Source organism: Impatiens glandulifera, chromosome 9 (genome assembly GCF_907164915.1).
Source record: "Impatiens glandulifera chromosome 9, dImpGla2.1, whole genome shotgun sequence".
NCBI classification, from domain to species: domain Eukaryota; kingdom Viridiplantae; phylum Streptophyta; class Magnoliopsida; order Ericales; family Balsaminaceae; genus Impatiens; species Impatiens glandulifera.
In genome coordinates this window covers 35,714,203-35,730,208 of record NC_061870.1, presented here as the reverse complement: position 1 = coordinate 35,730,208, position 16,006 = coordinate 35,714,203, and the positions used below count along the sequence as shown (strand labels likewise).

Here is a 16,006-nt window from a genome sequence, read left to right as displayed (position 1 = left end):
TATCCCCCAACCTTGACTGTTCTTTTTAAACTCTCTTTCAATGTTGCTTTCTTCAAATAAATCGTGTAATTTTATTTTTTCAAATAATTGATTTATACTATACGTACATTGCGCTTCATAAATACACTGCAACGTGGTCCTGGTAACCGCGTTTTTCAAACAATTGGATTCATCCAAATAATCTTGTACATGACAAGTTCCAATTATTCATATTTTTATTGTATTATTAATATAAAATTTATCGTATTAATTTCTTAAAGAGTAATGATAGGGGGAGCGAAAGATTTGCAGAGAATGTGTAGCGAATCTATGTGGAAGGCTGACTAGATATGATGACTCAACATTTCCAATTTTATTTACCTCTCTCTCTCCAGCCAGGTCATTAATAATTTCTCTCTCTTCTTTTTATTAATCATTTATTTTTTTATCTCTTCTTTAATCTTTATTAATAATTTATTTTTATAGTTAATTTGTAAATATATATTTATATATTTTATTATTTAACTTATTTATTTATAAAATTTAAAATAATAATAGAGACAGTAATAAATTAAATAAAAAATAACAAAATATATATTTTTAAATATATATTATATTTGATAAATATATATTTAAAAGAATAAAAAATTAAATATAAAAATTCTTAATTTTTTAATTAATTATTTCTCTCCTCTATTAATATATATACATATATATGTTAATAATTTATTTATTAGTTTTTAAAATGAGTTATAATGAAAATTAAAGATTTGTCAAGATGAACTAACTCAAATCAAATATACTAATATTCAAATTAAATATAACTCAAACTATGATATATTAATATTCAATTGTAAATATTTTTTTTATAAGAGTTAACCCATAATATAAGAAGAGAGAATATATAACATTTTGAGTTAATTAATTAAGTTTATAATATAATTTACAAGAAAATAAAATATAAAAAAAATTAAAGAGAAAAAAAAGGAAAAACAACTATTAAAGAGTTTAAGTAAAAAAAAATATATAATTTTAAAAATTATATATTTATATATTTAATTTATATATTTTTCATATTATAATTCGTTTTAAAAATAAATAAATATATAAATTATATATAGGGAGAGGAGATAAATAATTAATTTTAAAAAATTAAGAATATTTATATTTAATTTTTTATTATCTTAATTTATCAAATATAATATATATATTTTTATTTAGTTTGTTATTGTCCCTATTATTATTATTTTAATTTTTTTATAAATAAATAAGTTAAATAATAAAATATATAAATATATATTTACAAATTAACTATAAAAATAAATTATTAATAAGGATTGAAGAAGAGGATAAAAAAATAAATTATTAATAAAGAGAAGAGAGAGAAATTATTAATGACACGGAAAGGCAAATCTTTCGCTCCCCTTATCATTACTCTTTCTTAAAATAGTAATAGTAACAATAATTTAACCTTGTTTAAAAATTTAAGTAATAATAATAATTTGACCTTGTCTAAACATTTAAGTATAATGAACTAATTACATTCAAAGTGGTATTCAAAGTGGTAGATAATTAAGAAAATTAGTTCAATGGGGAAACTCTCTCAAGTCAAACCATGCCAGTTTGGCCAGTTCACACTTTCAAATATATATGTTGTTTGAGTTTGTTTCAATTGTTTTAGGTAGAAAGGTCACAGTTAATGTTTGATAATTGGTTAGTGATTTCGGTAGCTGAATTAGATATACAAAATGATTGAACATTATGGAGATTTCGTCCAATAATATAATAATAGAGTTTTGATAGTATACAAACAAATGTTTTCGTCTGAACAAGATATTATGCGTTGACCAAATATGATAGTTTCAATGTGGAGCATTACTACAAATTGTCCGCTAATATGATTCCATATAATATTTTTGGGAAAAAAATTTGGGGAGTTAAAGATTTAATCCAAGATCTCGTTATTTGGATGAAGCGTTATTCACGGTGGAATTCTAACGAATGACGTGTGCATGAAAAAAATTGTATTATGGCTAGCTAGTTGTTGTCGTATGTGTCACGAAGAGGTTGAATCGTCAACTCACTTACTTTTACATTGTCGAAAGATGACTAGAATATAAAGCTAGTTATTTGGATGAAGCGTTATTCACGGTAGAATTCTGGTTGAAAAGAAATCGTCGATCTTTCAATGATCGTAGTCGTTCGATGCGTATCAATCATAATGTTATTAAAAGCTAGTAGAGTCTGTCGAGAAGTTAATCGGTTTTTTTTTTTTGATAATTTACGAGGTCAATAACTTATTAAGTATCGTTTTTTTTTACGTCATTTCTTTGTCGTTGTGCTTAAACGATTTTTTTCATTTTAATATAGATTGACTTTTAAAAAAAAAATAACAATATTAATCACTTAGAATTATTGTCCACTAAATTTACAAAGAAGATAGCTAAATAACTATTTTATATCAGTTTTTAGTTAATTTTAATGTTAAAATATTATATATCACTATAATTTTTCTTGAAAAAAATGTTATAAAAAAAATTAAATTTGGATAGTACCCAATTATATATATTAATTTGACCACTTAATTATATACAATAATCGTAGACATTTGGTCGAATTAACTAATTTTTTTAATATTTTCAATGATATTAATGATTGAGATATCTTTTAGAACACTCAATACAACCTTGAAAGTTCTCAAATTCTTTTGAGGAAAAAATTCACAAAAAATAAACCTCTTTCAGATTTTTTTTTTTTTTTTCAACAAACAATTATATTTCATGAACCTCTTTCAGATTTGTTATTTTTTTAAAAGAGGGAATTGGACTGCCTTGGCTCCGGCGGCCCGGTACTTGATTGTTTTTTACATATTTCTTCTAAATAATTTTAAAGCTATCGTCACAATATTTATATAAGGACATATTTCAATTATGGAAACAAATTATATATAAAAATAAATATAATATAAACATTCAATATTCTATTTTTACAAGATTAAAGAAACCGAAAAATAATATAAAAAGATAATTACATTGAATTTTCTACTTTACAATGTTAAAACATAAAAAAATAAAAATAAATAAAGAATAAAGAATGAACTTATTGGTAAATTAACACCTAAAACAATCTAAACAAGTATATACTATCAAATTATCTATAGATTTATTTAGAAATAAAAGAATATACCTAGTTGCATCATTAATTGTTGAAATTAGAGGCGACTAATGATTATTGTCTTATCGTTGATCTTAATGAGCTTCCACGACCCATCAGCCTGTTGAACCATACCGGCCTTGTCAGTCTTGTTCCACCAAGAACCCGGTATGCCATATTCAGTTTTCAAATAATCATCGTATTTGTTAATTAGCGACAAATCCCGGTCTACCTTTTTCTTAAACCCTTCTCCTCCGTCGACTGTTCCAGAAACTCCATGCAAATAAACCTCTAAGTTATGAGCCATTCCAACCGATGAGAAAAAGTCAAACAAGTTATGTTTCAAAAACATAGACTTTCTAGTGTCCATAATCAGCACTTGACCCACGTTAGCATAACCCAAGTTAGGAACATCTGGGACCACGTCCGGTTTATTCTCTATTCTTAGGATTCTAAGGTTGTTAATAGATAAAGCCGAATCCCTAACCTCCGAATTCCCAACACGGGGACTGGCGAACGCAAACGCTGTCACGGGAGACCTCGAAGTCATGTTCTTCGCTATGTCGATCGCACTTATGGTCGCTAGAGCCGCTCCAAGGCTATGACCTGTGACGGTTATGCTAACTTCCTCGTTCTTATATATCTCCAAGAGGCGGGTTACCTCTTCAAGAACTTGATCTCTAGCACTCGTCTTGTTGAACGTTGATTCGGGATTGTTTGATGTGTAAATTAAATAAAACCCGCGATGAACCTCGGGTTTATCATCATGAACATCTCCAAATATGATAGGGGCCGGTTGAAGGAAAAAGCTAGCATCGGTAACCCATTCGATCTCCTCGGATGTTCCTCTCCAAGCGATCACGATGTCCCTCCGACCTAGTTCGCGTTTGCCATCATCGGTGGAAACAGCGACGTATCCCATCCAATTGGTGTCCTTGTCGAAGAGTGGGACTGAGGCAGTTGCGTACAAGAACTTTGTGATGGTGTATTTCTTATTTGCACGGCCTTTGGCTAAACCAACGTCGGAGAAGAGTTTATCCATGGGGTACTTGCTGTTTCCGCCGGTCTTGGAGCTTTCATCGGAGTCATAGGCATCGTAAGTCGCCTGAGCCATTTCTCCGTAGTGAATTATGTAGTTTCGAAGGCCTTCGTCCAATGGACTCAATAAACCCTCCCAATTCTTCTCGCCACTCATAGCTCTCCAGTTAGGCATGATTTCTCCCTGAATTTTCTCAAAAAAAATAACTTCTAAAAATAAGATGGTTTTGAGAAGTGATAATTGATTATAATATGATTGATCTTGAAATTATAAGCTGGTTAATGAAATTAGAATGAAACCCAAGTTTGTTTATATAGAGAAAATTTAAGGAATATCCAATTTCTTAATATATATAGAAATTATCTCAATATTATTAAGAATATTAAATATTGTAATAATATTATTATTATACATATTTCCTAATAATAACAATGTAATTTCTATATTAAATACAATATTTATTCTATTCTAACACACACACACACAAATAAAATAATAATATTCTTCCAATTTGACTAAATTTTTTTTCTGTTTATTAATATTTAAAAATTTATATTATTCATAGAGAAACTAGGATTTCAAAATAATTTAATAAAAAACATTTTCCAATACTTGGGAGTTTAATTGTTGAATTGTCTAATTACATTTAGTGTTACAATATTAGATTAGGTGTCCTTAATTTGGTACGATTAGATAAGTCATAAGAGAGAGTATGCAACAAGAAAATTAAAGCAGCCAAGGATTCAAGGAATGTACATTTTCAATATCTATTATTTATTTTATATTAACTTGTTTTATTTTTTTATATAAAAACTATTTTAGATAAGAGTTGAAAATTTTACCGATATTATAGATATATTAAAAATATTGTACCACTCTTTATATATATCAAAAATATCGATTTTTGGGTATACCAAAAAAAATGTAATTTGTGATACTGATAATGAAATTATTTGTAAGATAAAGATATAAGATTTTCAACATATATGGATATATACCAAAATACCGAAATAATATTTATAAATTATATATATAATATTTATAAATTATAAATATATATATAATATATATATATATATATATATTTACTTATAAGGAAATAAATATATATGATATTAATTTAATTATAAAAATATTAGTTTTTAAAATTAAATCAAAATATAATTATACTTTAATATTATTAGTATAAAGTGTTTGTTTGTTTTTTAAAAATGAACCTAATTGAGTCGAATATTTTACCAAGTTTATCTTAAATAAAAAAAACATTCGCTCGCATACACTTTAGTATAACTTTATGTTTATTTTTATTTTTATTAATAACAATTTTTTAACTAAATTTAATTCTTAATATTTGTTAGTTTCTAAGAATGTTAGATTTTAAAAAGAATAAGTTATTTTATGATAAATATTTTTAATTTTTAGTTTTGTGTAACATTGATGTATTGACCATTTAGATTTGTTTTTTTATTAGATAATATAAATTTGAATTATCAAAGTATAATATTTACACCGTATTAAAATTAAGGTATACCGAAAATAAGGTAAGATAAAATAATGAAAGTTTTTATCCTGAAACTTTCGGTAAGATATAAGATATGGACAAAAAACTAAGGTATACCGTGCCGACTCATTCCTAATTTTGGATATATTTTTTTACAAGCTAAATATTTATGAAATTAGTTTATAAATATTTTTTAGCAACATTTTAAAAAATATTTTCATGATTAGGGGTTACATTTTAATTTATACATTTGATTATTCAAATACAATTTATATAGTACAATTTCTTGGTGGCTTCACTTACGTTGCTATCATTAATATGTGCAAAGAAAGGACGTGAGTAATAGTTATTTCTAAGAAAATAAGATTTTCATAATAATTGAATGAGTTTTTATTTTTCCGAGTATTGGGCGTTGAAATATTCTCTTAGTTATGGAGATGATTTTTGGTATGTATTAATTAAGGGATCCAATTAAGAAAACTAATATAATCTATTTCCTTTAAAGTTAAAATCACTTAATTAATTTATATGCTAAGTAGCTAGGTAAGATAATGGATTTTGTTTTTATAAATTATAGTAATGAATTAATAATTAATAATTAAAACATAATAAAATTATTGTGGTTCCCTGCTTTCCAAAATAAAAAATAAGTTGGTAAGCAAATAAATATTAGTTGTTGATGTAATTAGGACATAATTAATTAATTAATATATTACATTTTGTGGTATGAGATTAACTAGCTTGGCTTAATTAAGTTGGTGTGACTAGATCTATAGATAATCTTAAGAAAGAAAGAAAGAGTATTCAACAAGGCAAATAACGCTGAATGAATCAAGCCAAGGAACAGCTTTGTAGTCTAATTAGACTATGAATAATTTAATTTAATTTAATTTTTCCAAGTATTTTGGGGTTGAATTGTCTTATTACATTAAAAGATAGCTAGTATTCATTCAACAAGGCAAATAACGCTGAATGTATCAAGCCAATAAATAACTTTGGAGTACTTGGTCTCCACAATAACAACATACCACGTCACACATGGCAATCATTATCTAAATGTCAAATAAAATAAAATAAAATAAAAATATATGCTCCAATTTGACCATTGTGTTTTTTCTATTGCATTTTTTTTATATATAAAATTCAACTACTTTTCATTCAAATAAATTCTAGTGATTTACAAATCACCATGTAGAATCCAAAAAATAAAAATAAAGTTACTAGCCATAATTGAAAAATCATATATTGAATGGTTCTTAAAGAGTGGAACTCATGGATATGAAATGTCATTCTAACTCCTTATTCCTATATTAAAATATTATTAATATATATATTTTTACTTTTCAAATCATGACTAATAAGATATACATCGGCTCTAATTAATTGACTTCAAATATTCATGGAGGAAGTCAATAGCATTGATCGATCTTCTAGCAGCTAGGAGAAGGAAGAAAATTAAAGGGTGGAATTTTGGAGAAATAAAACAAATTAAACCAGAAAATTTCTCAACAAAACATTACATAAGTTGTCTTTAGGGGGGAATGTATATTACTTCTAGCTAGTTGGAGGATTCATAATTTGACCAGACTTTATTTAAAACTTTTCAAATTAATTCTTACTTTATATATATATATATGAAATATCACCCCCTCATAAAACATCATGGTTAAAAAGTCATCATTTTATATGATGATTTTTAAAAAAAAAAAATAGTACAAAATTACAGTAGAGTAAATATAACAGTATGAATATCTCAATACCAATTTTGGAAGCGTTTTGAGTTTAACGGACCATGACGGTAGAAGTGTAATGCTAGTTCTCTTTTATTTAAAATAAAAAATAAATAAATAAATAAATAAATATCTCAATACCAACATAACCAGCTTACAAAATGGTCATTTATTAGAATTTGACCTTGTCTAAACCAAGTAGTAATCTTAATGAAGTGTAATAATAATAATAATTTGATCTCGTTTAAAGAATTTATTATTTTTAAATCATTTATCATTAACATGATATTCATAATTTGATATAAAAGTTGCATTGACTATAGTAAATAAAAATCTAACACTAAATTTATAACAAATTATTACACGAATTTTCAACAATTAGTAACAAAAAATTACACATTTTTATAATTCAAAATGATGGTTTAAACCCAAACTTTCCAAATAAAAAAATCTTAATATAAAATGATGACTTTTTAATGGGAACCAAGAGATTTTCTTTTATTTATTTTAATAATACAAAGTAACAAATTGCTTAAACACGTTTTGAGGACCATGGTGTTAATTTTATGAGTGGTGAATATATTTCACACATATATATTATAATGAATGGTCAAATTGGAATCACTCCAACTAGTACTATATAATTATTAATAATACTCACTCATAAAAAGACAACTTGTGGAATGTTTAGTTGAGAATTTTCTTTGGTTTGTTTTTTCTTCATAAATTTACCATTTAAATTTCTTCCTAGCTAGAAGATGGGAAAGGGGGTCCTATATATAGCATCCTGCTAATTAGAAAATTCAACCAAATGGGAAAAGAGATACTTCCTCCCAACAATTTAATTTATAAAAATTAAACTAAATACAAAACATTTACCAATGTGAGTTTGTATAACGATGTTCTCATGTAGTCGTGTTCACTTCTATTTAAGGTGTTCTTAATAAGTATCGAACTTATATTGTCTTCTATCTTTATTTTGTAACGCTAAATATAATAAACTTATAAATATGGAATAACCAATTTCATATTGCAACCAATTCATGATATTTTTTTGTAATGGAGAAGCAAGTAAGGCCTTGATTGATCTAATACAAACAATAATCTATGTATTTCTCAACATATCAAGGTTAAGAAAAAATAATGACATCTTATAAGAAGGTTTTGTATTTCAGAAGATATTCACATGTATGATTAATTGATTATTATGGGCTCACAAAGTGTAAGGGCCTAAAAGGAAAGATTCTATAAATATTGTGGGCCACAATTTTTCAGTGGGCTTAATTTTGGGGACCGGTCAAACTCACCCAAGAATACCAAAACACAAAGAATCAAAAACCCTGGTATATAAACACTGGCTGGTTAGTATTCAAGGCTATTCTAGCATGTAAACAATTTTACAATGATTATGTGAATTATTTATTTTATATATAAGAAACTATAATGACTTTAAACGATGACATTAAAATGTTTTAAATGAAATTAAAATCGTAAATTTTGATTCTTTGTGTATTAGTTCTATTCACTTGAATTAATTGCATTAAATAAATAAACTTATAAAATTGATCATTAATTACTTATTTTTGTTAAATCATATAAATCCTTTTTTCTATTTCAAATTGTTCAATTATTATAAATAAGGACTGCAAAAAGTATAAATTTAAGTTAGGATGGGTTGTTAGATTACAAAGAGAAGCACATTTGTTGTCTAATATTAAGTCCTTTTATGATGTTTTTTATTATTATTATTAAAACATTATTTTTTAACTCTATTTTTATTCTCGCCATTCAAATATTAGTTCATTTATTAAATAAAATATCAAAATACATCTATTTTATTTTTCAAAATAAAATATAAAAGATATTATAATAATTAATCAATTAAAAATTTAAATAACCTATTTTTTCAAAAATAAATTGTATTATTTTTTATTAAAAACTTATTTATTACGTCTTTTTTTTTCTTAACTATTCAATCAATTAATTCATTAACTAATATAGGCCTTGTTTGATCTTTGGGTTATTGGGGTTTTATCCGGGTTTTATCCCAAATAACCTTGTTTGATGAAATTAAGAAAAAACCAGTTTTTTATTTTTTATTTCCAAAAATACCCCTACTTCTTTTCTCCTCTCTCTCTCTCAATACATTTTAAAAATATATTAATTTAATTTATATTTAAATAAAATTTAAAATATAATATAATAAAATAAATATTAAAAATTATAAATAATAATATTAACTTTTATTAATACATCAATTAAAATTAAAATAAATACTAATTTTATAATTATAATTTAAATATTATATAAGATAATATAGTATATTATAATTTTATTTATATTGTGTATTTATTTTTATTTAATATAATAACATAAAATTTTAAATGAAATAAATTTTATAATATAATAACCAAAAATCAAATAAATCTATTATAGTATTTATTTAGAAAAATAATTTAAAGTTAGTTTATACCAAAAAAAAAATAATAATAATAAATTTTTTTATAAATATTTAATTTAAATGAGATATATTTATAAATTAAATAATATTTTTTATTTAAATATATTTAACTTTATTTTCTAGTATAATTATTTATTAAAATAAATTTAAATTTTAAATGGTATATTAGATAATATAGTTGGTTAGAATTTTATTTATATTTTGAATTTATTTTTATTTAATATAATTAATATAATTTTTTTAAATGAAATAATTTATTAATTTAAATTATATAAAAATAAATTTTATAATGTAATAAAATAAATATAATATATATGTATATATTAATATTATTTTTTAATAATATAAAATAAAATATTTAATTAAAGGGTAATTTTGGTATTTTAATTTATAAAAAGATTGATTTGATTTGGGATGTGATGGTTGGGTTTTGGGATAAAACCTGGGTTTTATCCCAATAACCCAAAGATCAAACGAGGCCATAACAAACAAACAATCTTATTTTATTTTTATAAATTTTAAATATAATAAATATTATAATAAATTAAAATTTGAAATAACTTTTTTTTTATACATATTAAAAATGATATGAATCGACGCAAAAGAACAACACCAAAGCATAACATAATAATAATAAAATATAACTTAAGTTACAAACTTTTGTCTAAAAAATCAAATATTTTATGTTCGAATTTCATTACATCGATGTAGAGAGAGTTATGTTATAAATAAACTTGGACAAAAAAGAATTAAATTAAATTTTAAAAGCATAAAAATATTATAGTAATCAATAAATTAAAATTTTAAATTACTTTTTTTTTAATTGAAAAAAAAACAATAAAATAAAATAACTACTAAACCTAACATAAAACAAGCTACAATTAGGATGTTTAAAAATAATAAAATGACAAAATATTGAATTGGGAACTATCTAGAAATTAAGTTATGCAAACAAGGACTAATTTGAGTTTAACAAATTATAAGCATGTTCCAGGTATCCTTAGGGTTCATGATTTTTGTAAAACATACACGCCAGGGATTTGAAATTCAAAAATAGAAAAATGATTTTGAAAAAGGGTAAAAGTGGTGAAACCAATGATTACTAAATAATTCTGGTAAAACTTTAATGCTTTTTATTTTTTTCTTGTCTTTGAAGAGAGAGATAATTAATGAAAAAGCAAGGGAAAGCTAAACATATCTAACAACAGATTATTCTGTTCCCTTGATGACATATAATAATATAAACACCTAAACAAAAATCTATACATATTCAACCATTTCTCTTCTTCTTTATTTGTTTCATTTGGCAACATGGCCCCATGACATGGGAGGGACCTATTACTAAAGGTTGGTCATATTCTGCTGTAGCATTAATTGGAGTCGGGGGTTACACATTTGTTGTTTCTTTGCTGTGTTACTAAAAACCTCGACCCACAATTAATACTATACTTCTCTTATCCTCAACATGTGGACTCTCCTCGTCATCATCTCAATTCTCATCTCCGTGTATTTCGTTACATAGACCCAAAACAATTATTTGTGTACATAGCTAATATGCCAGTTGTCTTGTACCAAAAGAATAAAGTTTGGAAACGTGACAACTTCTAATTCTAATTTGGTTCGTACGAGTTGGCCCCTATAACAACAAAAACAAAACCGGTCCAATTTTAATATTTATTTTGTATTCTATTATGTTGTAAAAGTACAATATTGTGGAGCAAGAGTTGCTGTTATAAGGCAAAAAGGAAGTCATGACCAGGTTTGGTCTATACTCTATGGGAATAATGACAATAAAATGCCAATGGAAATGGTAAAGTGGCTGGTTAATAATAAATGAGCTTCAAGAGTTGTCCCTTTTATATATTTTTGCTGCAATATCTAATAATTAAACTCTTTGTTAAGCAAAAGTGCAAAACTCTCAATAAATGTATATCATTTTCAACAATTCATTAATTGTTTTTAATCCTATCCCAACTGGCATGAACGATAGTTCTTAAAATACCAAATTAGAATAGAAATGAATATCATAATTATGAAATTCACGTTAGAAGAGACGAGACGGATCTATGTTAGTGCTCGGTGAGTTGAACAATTTTATTTGTTTTTACGGTGTTTTTAAGGTAGAGATGGTAGAGATGTGACATAACTCTCTAATTTATTATTATTATTATTATTATTATTTAAATTTAATTTATTATTTGTTTCTCTAATTTATATAAATTAGGGAAAAATCTACATTTATCCACTTGTTTTATTCATATTTTTTTTTTATTATTTTAAGCCCACCTAAAATTATTTTCTAATCTACCACAATCGAATGAATGGATGATGTGACAATTCAAGTTAGTTTTAAGTTTACGAGTTTAGATTGATAAGTTAACGGGTTAAGTAATACTAATATGAACTTAATATGTTTAGTAATTCGTGTCAAAATCTCTAATCTGAACCTGACATGTTTAATTTTGATAGACTCGAACTCGACCTGATTGACCTAACTCAAATCAAACTAAATCCGTTATAATTAATTCACATCTCTCTGTTTGAATATAAAATAACATCAGTATAAAACAAAAATAAGCTAAACCATAAATCCGCAAATGAGTAAGTAGAAAAGAAAAACACAAAACTCAATAATAAAAAAAAAACTTAATTTTCGGTTTTAATTTCGGTCATTTCAGGTCAACTCGAATTTGACATATTTATTAATCAGGCCAACCTAATTTTGACCAAAAAAAAAATATATAACATTAACTTGATTTTTTTTCGTATTCAGTTTGAGTCGTACTTTCGTGTCGGGTTCAAAATTAGTAATCCTAATGTTAGCCTCCTACTTTTAAAAATAAATAAATAAATTTCAATAATTCGATTTGAAAATATATAAAAAAATTAGGAGAGTTAATCTAATAAAGTTTTATTTGAAATATATGAAAGAAAAAAGCAATCACCTCTCATAAGCTCCCAAATAGCAGTTGTAGAGTGCTCACTGTTAACCAGTCGGACAGAAAGAGACATTTCTCTCTCTCTATCTCTTTCTCTATCTCCACCCTTTCCCTTTTAGCTTCTTCTCTCTCAATACCCATCGCTGCAGAATACACGCACTAACCAAACAATGGTGGCTGGGAAGGTTAAAGTAACCGTGGGTCTTCAAAGGTCAGCTGCCAATACAAAGACAGACGCCTCTCCTAAGTCGACATTGCCGTCTCCTAGCTCCGGCAAAGTCACGCAGAAAGGCGCAGGCGCCGTCTTCTCCCGTTCCTTTGGAGTTTATTTCCCGCGCTCTTCTGCTCAAGTTCAACCCCGACCACCTGACGTCGTCGAGCTCATCCGTCAAGTTGAGGAATTGCGGGAAAGGGAATCACGTCTCAAAACCGAATTGCTCGAACATAAACTACTCAGAGAATCTGTCTCCATCGTCCCTGTACTGGAAAACGAGATCTCTTGGAAGGACGCGGAAATCGAGCGGAATGCGAAGAAGATCGATTGCTTGGAAACGGAGAACGAGAGGTTGAGGCAGGACTTGGAGGTTCTGCATATCAAGGCAATGGAGGAGAAACAGGCGAATGAGCAGAAAGCGAAGGTAATGCAGGCGGAGATTATGGTTTTGAAGAAGGCGGTTGTGGAATTGAGTAGACTTGAATCATCGAAGAGGTTACAAAACAACGATGATTCACAGAGATTCCAAGGGCTAATTGACGTATCTGTGAAATCGAATCTGATTCGAAATTTGAAAAAAGGGCTTAAACTTCATGACCAAATCGATGAGAAGAAATCTATTATCGCTGTTGAAAGGCAACAACCCTGTAATGAAATTGCAGAGACTTCTGAACCCTTGGTTAGGAGACCTCGATTGCCTAGGGTTCCAAAGCCTCCCCCAAGACCATTATCTACTCCATCTTCGTCGTGTTCTATCATCATAGATGCAGAGAAGTCGTCAACAGAACATAAAGCTTCAACTCAACCACCCCCTCCTCCTCCACCGCCAAGAGTTACTCCTCCGACGAGAGCAGCTCCTCCTCCTCCTCCGCCGCCGCATATGGTAGTTAAGCCAGGATGCGAAAAGGTGAGGAGAATGCCTGAGGTTGTCGAGCTCTATCACTCTCTAATGCGGAGGGACACGAGGAGAGAATCCGGCGCCGGCGGAGCACCGGAAGCGGCGGCGTCCAGCGCTCGTGACATGATCGGGGAAATCGAGAATCGGTCTACTCATTTGCTCGCCGTAAGTGTTGTTTTCCCGATCATTAAATTACGCTTTTGCCACTGTCTTGACACGACAGTCTTGTCAATTCATTGACAATCGACTATTCTTTGGGTGTCTTTATTCATGGTCCTACAAAGATGTTACCTTCAATCCAAAATAAGACAAATTTTGGATCTGTAAATTAGACAAAATATTTTTTTTTTTTATGAGAATTCAATTAGTCCCAGGTCAACCTTACACTATTTTATATTATTTTTGGCTGTATTTTGTTATCAAATTGTGATTAGTTTGATTTTAGATAATGTCATAAATGCAGTTTCTAAATAGAAAGCCCAATGAATGATGATTTCTCTATTGTATATTGTGATAACAGATTAAGACAGATGTAGAAACCCAGGGCGATTTCATTAGGTTTCTGATAAAGGAAGTTGAGGATGCCTCATTTACAGACATTCAAGATGTGGTTCCTTTTGTCAAATGGCTAGATGATGAACTCTCTTATCTGGTAACTTTACACCATTCAATTCCCATCCAACCATATATGTATTTTTCTTATTCTTGTAATTTCAGATTGATGAGAGGGCAGTTCTCAAACACTTCAACTGGCCAGAGCAGAAAGCGGATGCATTGAGGGAAGCTGCATTTGGGTATTCTGATCTGAAGAAGCTCGAATCAGAAGCTTCATCGTTTCGTGACAATCCTCGTCAACCTTGTTCATCTGCCCTCAAGAAAATGCAGTCACTGTTGGAGAAGTACTTACTAGTTACTGAAACTCTTTTTTACATTCATAATTTAGCTTAATTCGTGGAGCATACATACATGCAGGCTTGAGCATGGTGTTTATAACCTTTCGCGTATGAGAGAATCTGCTACAAAGCGTTACAATCTACTTCATATTCCAACTAACTGGATGCTTGATACTGGATTCGTTGTTCAGGTAAAATTTCAATCTTTTTTGAAAAGAAAATCCAAACAAGTATGAAATTTAAAATATAGTTTATTAGGCAATGGGTAGATGTTGTCGCCTACACAGTTTACTATTTGCTAGCTGACAAAGAGATGGCAGACAAGAGTTACTCACCAAATCCAATACCACCCGCATGCGCTCATCTGCTAGATCCTTTTTTATCTCTATTTTGTTTGTCCGATTTGAATTTAAAAGGAATCTGATTCTCCTTTTTTTTAACCTTTTTCACTTTCCAATATTTATTTGTTGGAAATCTCTATGATAGTTATTGCTGCTTTGCTTGCTCCAAGGAGGATTGATTTCTTCCAAGACTTATTTCTCTAGAAAAATATAATAATGATTGTCAATTATTTAAATTACCCATGTTTTAAAAATTCTAAAAAAGATTGATTATGTTACCCTTGAGTGCAGATTAAGCTGGCATCTGTTAAGTTAGCGATGAAATACATGAAGAGAGTATCTGCAGAACTGGAGAGTAATAGTAGTATTAGCGGCTCATGTGTTGAAGAGGAGGAGCTGATAGTTCAAGGCGTTCGGTTTGCCTTCCGGGTACATCAGGTAATAATGTGATGTTGTTTTGTTAGACGCGTTAAATGAAATTGTACTAAACAGATTAGAGACCTTGTGTCAATGGCAGTTTGCGGGTGGATTTGATGCGGAGACAATGAGAGCATTCCAGGAGTTGAGAGACAAGGCAAGATCGTGTCATGTCCAACGACAAAATCAGCAAAATCAGAGATACTTGTGCCGGACCACTACGTGTTAGCAAAACTTCTTGCGGGTATCAATGTTTTATTGTAAAGATTGTAAAGTGGCATTTTCCAACAACAAATTTTCTATTAAGCTTCAAACAAATCCCATCATCTGTTAATCTAATGGAATGGCATTTTGATATTTTCCGTATTGTATAATCTTTCACAAAAGAAAAAGTTCTTAGAGGCGATTTTCGCTTGATTCAGCTTCGTATACGCGATTATT

At 27.8% G+C, this 16,006-nt stretch overlaps 2 protein-coding genes across 2 annotated transcripts; one reads left to right on the top strand and one right to left on the bottom strand.

Annotated features, from left to right (window-relative positions):
* Positions 1-3,058: 3,058 nt before the first annotated feature.
* Positions 3,059-4,397, bottom strand: LOC124916516 (phospholipase A1-IIgamma-like). Its single transcript, XM_047457246.1, has one exon. The coding sequence runs from the start codon at positions 4,343-4,345 to the stop codon at positions 3,191-3,193; it is 1,155 nt and encodes a 384-aa protein (XP_047313202.1). The 5' UTR covers positions 4,346-4,397; the 3' UTR covers positions 3,059-3,190.
* An 8,413-nt stretch (positions 4,398-12,810) lies between these two features.
* LOC124916495 (protein CHUP1, chloroplastic-like) lies at positions 12,811-15,986 on the top strand. Its single transcript, XM_047457216.1, has 6 exons — positions 12,811-14,079; positions 14,435-14,566; positions 14,632-14,813; positions 14,887-14,998; positions 15,440-15,586; positions 15,666-15,986. The coding sequence occupies exons 1-6, from the start codon at positions 12,973-12,975 to the stop codon at positions 15,792-15,794; spliced, it is 1,809 nt and encodes a 602-aa protein (XP_047313172.1). The 5' UTR covers positions 12,811-12,972; the 3' UTR covers positions 15,795-15,986.
* The last annotated feature ends 20 nt before the right edge of the window (positions 15,987-16,006 follow it).

Bases quoted from the DNA above. Each gene is read 5' to 3' on its own strand.
- LOC124916516 (XM_047457246.1), bottom strand. From the start codon at position 4,345: ATGCCTAACTGGAGAGCTATGAGTGGCGAGAAGAATTGGGAGGGTTTA.
- LOC124916495 (XM_047457216.1), top strand. From the start codon at position 12,973: ATGGTGGCTGGGAAGGTTAAAGTAACCGTGGGTCTTCAAAGGTCAGCT. The intron at 14,080-14,434 runs GTAAGTGTTGTT...TTGTGATAACAG, and splicing joins GGTCTACTCATTTGCTCGCC to ATTAAGACAGATGTAGAAAC. The intron at 15,587-15,665 runs GTAATAATGTGA...TGTCAATGGCAG, and splicing joins TTGCCTTCCGGGTACATCAG to TTTGCGGGTGGATTTGATGC.